Source organism: Crocodylus porosus, unplaced genomic scaffold (assembly GCF_001723895.1).
Source record: "Crocodylus porosus isolate Cpor-Errol unplaced genomic scaffold, CroPor_comp1, whole genome shotgun sequence".
Taxonomy (NCBI): domain Eukaryota; kingdom Metazoa; phylum Chordata; order Crocodylia; family Crocodylidae; genus Crocodylus; species Crocodylus porosus.
Window position 1 is genome coordinate 39,572,202 of NW_017728909.1, and position 7,344 is coordinate 39,579,545.

Here is a 7,344-nt window from a genome sequence, read left to right on the forward strand (position 1 = left end):
AAGCTGATGCAATACCAAGTAGTTTGCAGGTATTCTGCAAGCATATGGCAATGAAGGAGCAGTTTGCAAGTAGGCATGTGAAAAGTGAAATGATTACCAATAAACCCAGTGATAACCAGTTAGCTTAGCATGTATCTTACCCTTCCCCCGCTCCACATCCAGCTGTGTGCCACCCCCAACCCCCAGTGTCTGGCTGCTGGGGATACACTTATGAAAAAAAGGTTGAAAACCCCTGGCTTAGGAGGTTAGAGGAAAACAGTAGTTGGCTTAATGACTCAACTAAGCAATAAGGCAATGCTGAGCAGGGGCAGATCATGGAACAGCAGAAGCTACCAACAGTGGCAGCAGCTGTTATTTTTGAACCCCCCTCCCCATTTCCCCCCTGCACTTATGTGACTGTTGGCAAGCTTTTGCACCCTTCTCCAACAACAACAAGCTTAGTTTGGAATGGACAGCTTTACGGAGCATACAACCCATGGACCTCCTTCAGCTTTAAGACAGTCACAACTAGTTGCACATATAAATGAATAAATATGTAAAGCAAACTCCCCACCCCAATGCTAGCATTTGTGATTGACATGACCTTCCACTGGCTGTTATGATTGGGAGGGGATAGGAGGTGCACTCAAGCACAGAACATTGTCAAAATAGGATCAGTCCACCAGAGGGCACTTCCTGAATATTTATTATATTAAAAAATAAGGCTGGAAAGCTAAAGTTGTTTACTTTAATGTTCCCTGCATGTGGTTTGGGGCTTACAACTAAGCACCAATATAGATGATGAACACATCAGAAATGCAGCACTCAAAGAAAGGTGGTCTCTGTTCTGGAGCATGTAAAATTCTGCTATTTCTCATAAATCACCAAATGACTTTCCAGCTGGAGTAGAGCTGGCATATTATTGTAGCCGTGACAGTCCAGCGAATACATTAGAAGCGAGCAGTGATATATTTTATGGACTAAAAAAACCCACCCTTGCTGCCTTCTCACTGAGAATAATTTAACTGGTTTTGAATTGTGGTGGGGAACCAGAAGTCATAACCATGTGCAAGAAGCACAAAGGGTACTATACTCAAACAGCATCACTTTCCAAAGGAAATTGTGACTTATCTACATAACTGCCTTAGCTTTCCCACTTTCCCAGGAACATGTGCTGTGTCCCTTTTCCCTTCTCAGTCCCTAAATCACCTCTAAGCTAATATCACCCTCAACATTTAGATCAGTGGTTCCCAAACTGTGAGTTGTGACCCCAAATGGGGTTGCATCATCAGCGGATGGGATTGCAGGGGTGGGGGGCTGTGGGTTGGGAAGTGATGGATGATGCTGAGGAAATGGGGCCATAAAAGTGGTCATGCTGAAGAAAAGTTTGGGAAGCACTGATCTAGATAATATCACCCAGGCTGTCAACTTACATGGTACAAGTCATTTTTAGCAGCCCAAAAATTGAATCCTTCAAAACCCCAACCACAGGCTACCAAAACAACAGGGGGCTCAATTCCAATGTCATCTTCTACTCCCAGGGCCCTAACAACTTGGTACCTAAAACCCCTTCCCCAACTTCTCATCTGCATCCTTTCCTGCACTTCCCTAGACTTTCTTCATCAAGGGAAGAAGGCCCATGACCTTTCCTGTGCTATGTATTATGCATCCTAGACAGGTCAGCACACACATCTCCACTACTCCTCAGACTTTGCACCCTCTATGGCTTGGAGAAACCAAAAAACAAATGTTTTTATGGTACTCTTGCCTTCATGCTGCTTCGGCTTAAGAGAATCAGGAAGCCTTCCTGACTGCTACATTCCTAGCAGTTATCTCCTTGAACCCCTACTGCTCTCATTGAGAGCCATCAAGCGAGTCTTAGCTTCCCTTCCTGCTTTTCTCTCTGGTCCCTCAATCTTCCTAGTCAGATCCAACTAGGAACCACTGGTCTATTGCAGGAAAGCTGTACCTACTTGAATAGAGATGGACAGCCAGTACTTTTTATTTAAATAAAAAAGTAGCCACCATATAAAAATAGTAATGCTATCTTTTTAACCAATTGTACATTCAAGACTTATGATGAAAGGATTAAAACAGGGGTATCAAAATCAGTTGCCTCCAGGCTGGATCCAGACTACAGACCCCCTTGTAAGACAGATCCAGACTGCAAAGAACAACGTGGGTTGAATCTGGACCTAGCAGTGGGGCAAGCAGTGGCAATGCAGTAGTTAACCCAGCCGTTACTCCACTCACCACCGACGTGTCCCCAGTAGGGTTCTATACCCGGAAATTTCATGGTAGGTCCTAACCTCAAAATTCCCAGCCCCTCCAGGAACCCTATAGGTTTGTGACATAGCTCCGTGGATTATATCTATACACTACAAACCATACCTGGCACAGGCAGCAGCTTGTTCCAGTGCCAGGGCAGAACTGCGATCTGCAGCCTGCACGCTCCAGGCAGGGGTACACAGGCAGCATATCATGGCTTTGCCCCAGCTCCTTGCAGTAGGGACAGAGCTGCAATCTGCTGCCTGCATGCCCCCACCCTGAGTGCGCCTGCTGCAGATCACAGCTCTGCCCTGGCACTGGACCAAGCTGCCCCTGCTGCGAGATCCCAGGGCTCCAGAGCAGCCACCCTGCCCTGCCAGTGCAGCTGGGGCTGGCTTCCACAGCAACTCCAGCTTTGCACTATCACAGACAGCTGCAGCTGGGGTCTCCATGGAGACTGGCCCCAGCCATGTGGGCAGGGGCTGCTGGGAAATGGAGTCCAGCTGCTGGCTGGATCCCCCATGTTGCTCACCCCTGATCTAATGATTCTAGCCGGATCTCTAAGCCAAAGGACCTCCTTCAGTAATGTCACAAAAGTATATGAGGCAGACATCCATCTAATCAAGCAGTATACTGCTTTTCCTTGCAGTTGCACTGGACAAAGCAACATGATGAAAGGGCCTGTTTTCTCTGACTTCTGATGATAACCCCAAGCAGAGTGTTGATGTTCAAACAAAAGATACCATATTTTCCTCACATATAACACACCCCTGAATATAAAAAGCACCCTATTTTTGGAAGGCCCAAAAAAACAGGGGGTGGGAGGGAGGGAGTGGGCAAGGGCAGGGGAAAACCACGGACTATGGCTAAGTTGCAGAGGTCTGGGTGTGGCAGGAACAGCCCTACCAGACAGTAGTAACACCCAGCAGCTAGTTAGCCTGCCCCACTCCAGCTCTTCCAAACCACCACCCTGTCGCTCACTGCTAAACCTTCATGGAACAATCAGTTATGAAGGAGGTGTCCTGAGCCTTAGAGCAGTGTTTTCTTATGTCTCCACTGTTTTATACTCGTTTAGATCCTGGCTCTTGGTCCAGACCTACTTACCCTAGCTGCTACCTTCTGCCATAGACCCACTTATTCCAGCCCTAGCTCCTTGACAGCCACAGCAAGACTGGGGATTAAGCCCCATCACTGGGGCTTTGGGCCCTTTCCGGTCCTCCAGTCTTGAAGGGGTTAACCCCCACTTGGCCCTCTTGCCTACAAGAAACTAGGTCTGCAGGATGCTTTAGAAAGGGAGACTGCAGGGCAGTCTCCACCTCCCCTCACTGCTGCTCCTAGTTCTTCAGGTCAAACAAACAAAAATGCCAGCAACAATGCTACCAAGATCCAGATAAAAGATAGAAGTGGAAAGAGGAAGACAAACTGAAAGGAAGACTCCTGGGCAGTGGTTACTAAACTTTAACTAACCTATAGGCAAAAAGACTGAGCAAAAAACATGTTGCAGGCAATTTTGCTTTCTCCGTCAACTTCATTTTAATGTGTTGTTGTCCATTTTCCCCCCACCCCCCAACTATGGCTACAAACAACATTCAAGTCTCACAGGTAATGCACATGTTGGCAAGCTATGGGTTAGGAAACACTGCCCTAAGAACAAAGCAGAGAAGCTGTCAGCTGCTAGGGAACAGACATGTAAGTACATATCCTTTGGGCTAACAAAACAAAATAAAAATTGCCTTGTGGGGCAAGGGAAATATCTGGAAGATGGTTTCATCCACAGAAAACAATTTAGACCACCAGAGCTGCAAGGGGTTTTATTATGCAACTTTTCCAAGAAATAATTGAAATAAAGTCCACTGTGTGGCATTGCCATTGACTTAATGAAAAAGAGTATCGGCAAGCCCTGCGGGGGAAGGCGGGGGACGACACCAGCCTGTGAAGAGGTTAGACATGGCTCCTGGAAGTCCAACCTGGAATTTGGGGGGCGGCGCAGAAAATCAGTGGCATGCAGCTGTGCCATGACGCAGCACCCCAACTCCACAGCCCTTTTTGCTGTTCTCTCCCACATGCACTTACCCTTGATGCGGAATTCACACCGTCCCCTTGCCACTGAGGACAGGGTTTTGTGGCAAGAATAAGCAAAGGTGGCTTGGGTCCTCTAGAGAAAACCGAGATTTGCAGCACAGCCCAGGTCAAGCAGCAGCCTGCAGTGCCAACCCTAAACATGGGGAACTTGCCAAGAACAGTCCAGTATAGACAGGGATAGTATGATCTGGTCTACACCCTACGTTAGTAGGGAGACAAATTTTTTCTTGACAGGCATGCCACAAATTGGTCCCACTGCCATGACCCCCTTCCCCTGTCTGACCTGCTACTCCAGTTTCTGCTCCCTAATCAAGTCTGCTGCTTTGGCTTCTGCTTCTTACCCTATGTTTCCTGACTAATCTGCTGCTATCTGCCACTGCGCTGCCTCTCCCCTCCCTGATCTGCTGCTACACAGGGAAGTTGCCCATGCCACCGGTGTTGCAGGTTGGCCAGCCCTGCCTCCTACCCTATGCGATATTTGACATGAAGAGTATTCAGATTTAGAAAGTCCCCATCTCTTCTTGGCACCAGGACAAGGGCTAACCTTTTTTGGCGAGTGAGCCATGAATGAAGCTCCAGGCCATCCCTGAGTGCCACTCTGACCCCTTCCCCCTCATCTGATCTGTTGCTCCGTTTTCTGCTCCCAACCCAATCTGCTGCTACAGAGGCTGTCTGTGCCATTTGTGGAATATGTGGTGCAGACTGTTGACCCCTTCACTAGGCAGCCAGAGAGCAGCTCCCACAGGTAAGTGGGGCAGGGGAAATGGGAGGGGAATTGAGGCCCCCTGCAGGGAGGGAGCTGGGCAGAGTTGTGACTAGGGCTGCTGCCCAGCGGCAAGGGGCGTGGGGCCGCAAGGCTTGGCTGCAGTGCCTGCGCGGGGAGCAGGACGGGGCCCTAGACAGCTCATCTGGGGGGTGGGACTGGCTCCCCACCACAGTGCACACTCCTAAGAGGGGCAGGGGGACCCACCCCCCCCAGATCTGTGGGTGGGGCAGGTACCAGCTGCAGGCATGAGCTCCTGCCCTACTTCCCTCCCCCAGAGCCTACGCAGCCCAGTGGGTACAACCCAGCGCAGCAGGGCACAGCAGAGCCATGAGAAGCTGCTTGCCACCAAGAGCTCCGCACTACCCTGGAGACACACCTCCTGCGCAGGGGCCTGCTTTGAGGGGTGCAGCCCCGTGCTGCTGCCCTCACTGTAGCCCTGCACGCAGGAGGCTGGGGCTCCCCAGCTGGCGCTGAAGGGTGGAGTGGGTGAATTGGAGCCTCCCACCATGTTGGGGTTCATCCACCCCACCCTCCAAGGGGGGCTGAAAACCCCCCCAGACTGAGTTCTGTCCACTCCCTTCCCCCCATTGTGAAACAGGGACAGGCTGGGAGCTCGGCAGACATACATTACAGAAAAAGGTGACATTTTGAAACCTCTTTATCTGATACCTCATGCAATGAGGTCAGATTTCCCCCCCATCACAGTTTTGAAGCTGTTCGCAGCTGCGTGCTTGTATTTGGTCACAGCTAGAAGCTGCTTTCCGTGGCCAGATCGGGAGAAAACTGTCATTTCTATCTGCGCTGTGTATGCGCCAATTACACGCACTTGGGCTCGTCTCGGTGCATCGCGCAACCCACCAGTGACCTGCGTGATAAACGCGGCGCAGAGCAGGGGTCTCAGTGGGTCGCGCCAAGACGTATCACAGCTGACTCCAGAGAGGCCAAGCGAAGACCCGCTCAGGACGGACCCCACCCCCAGCCGAGTCACCTGTAGAGGCGCCCGTCCTCCCGGAAGTCTTCCTGCCCCCAGCGGCCTTTGACGTCCTCGATGACGTGGTTCTTGAGGAACTTCTTCAGCAGCTGCACCGTCTGCCCGCGCGTCACTTCCGGCCCGAAGTTCTGGTTGCCGCGGAGCAGCTCGTGCAGCCACGCGACAGCCTCGGAGGCGCGGAAGCAGCGCTCGTGGGTGCGCAGGCGGCTGCGGCGCCTCCCCCGCGGCATCCCCGCGCGGAACAGCTCGATGGTTTCGTTCCACTGCGGGGGGGAGAGGGGGCGTGAGAGGCGCTGCCGCCTGGCACAGCCCGGCCTGCCCGCCCACCCACGGGGAGGGGGTGGGGCGGGGGGACTCACCAGGCGGGTGGCGCGGTAGGGCCCGGGCCCCACAAGGCGCGGCTCCATGGGCGCCGCCGTCTCCACGGCGACCGGGCGGCCCGCGCCCCGCGCGCCGTTTGAATCCGAGCCGGCGGAGCGCCGCGTCCCGATTGGGCCGCGGGAGGAGCGCGTGACGCCGCCGCTCCCCCCGATTGGGTGGGGGGGCGGAGCGCGGGGAGCCCCGCCCCCCGGGAGCAGAGCCGGCGGGACCCAAGTCGCTGCCGGCGGGGGGTCGTGGGACGGCTGCCAGCCCAGCAAACCCGCCTGCTTTGTTTTCTCTGGATCCAATAAAGGCCTCCAGGCACAGGCTCGGGGAAGGGCACGTGGCTTTGTGGGGGGAGCCGTGGGCCCAGCTCCTCCCCGCTAGCCCACTCTGCCAAGCCCGGGATCCTGCACAACCTGGGCACTGGTGTAAACACTGATAGCAACGGGGAAAATGGGGGTGATGGGGGCAGCCCACTGCATCCAGCAGCATCCTCAGCGCCCCGAGGCCCAGGAGAACTAGAGCAGGTGACCTCCGAAAACCTGACCTCTGGCTGTGTCCAAGCAGGCAACAAGATCGCTGCCGAGACCGCAGAGAGCTGCTCTTGGTGGTCTGAGGGGGCTGTGGGAGATGCGGAGGATTGGGGAGGAAAAGGAAGAATGACAGGGCTTCCTGGAGTGCTTCCAGTGTACAAATGTGCGTTTCAACTGTCACCCTTGGCCCTTAGGCTCCACAGTCCCACTACTCAGTCCCACGTATAACCTACCCCTTACGTTCAGGCCTTTTGGACGTATTGGGCTCGTCTACACATGCAGTTAATGCAACTGAATATACTCTAGCTCAGTCTTAACCTGTGGGCTGTGTCCCAAGAGTATATGAAAGAGTCATGAATAAA

The 7,344-nt window shown here is 53.1% G+C and overlaps 1 protein-coding gene across 3 annotated transcripts in view; it reads right to left on the minus strand.

Moving 5' to 3' along the window:
- Positions 1-6,560, minus strand: part of DEPDC1B (DEP domain containing 1B) — a 51,871-nt gene extending 45,311 nt beyond the window's left edge. Inside the window, exons 1-2 of one of the 3 annotated variants that reach the window (XM_019532112.1) lie at positions 6,446-6,559; positions 6,084-6,349 (exon numbers count right to left, since the gene is read on the minus strand). In XM_019532112.1, coding sequence (XP_019387657.1) covers positions 6,084-6,349; positions 6,446-6,493 — 314 coding nt within the window. In that variant the 5' untranslated portion in view covers positions 6,494-6,559. Of the gene's footprint in view, positions 1-6,083; positions 6,350-6,445 lie in introns of all 3 variants that reach the window. The other 2 variants (XM_019532111.1, XM_019532113.1) reach the window with 2 other exon arrangements.
- Between the last annotated feature and the right edge of the window lie 784 nt (positions 6,561-7,344).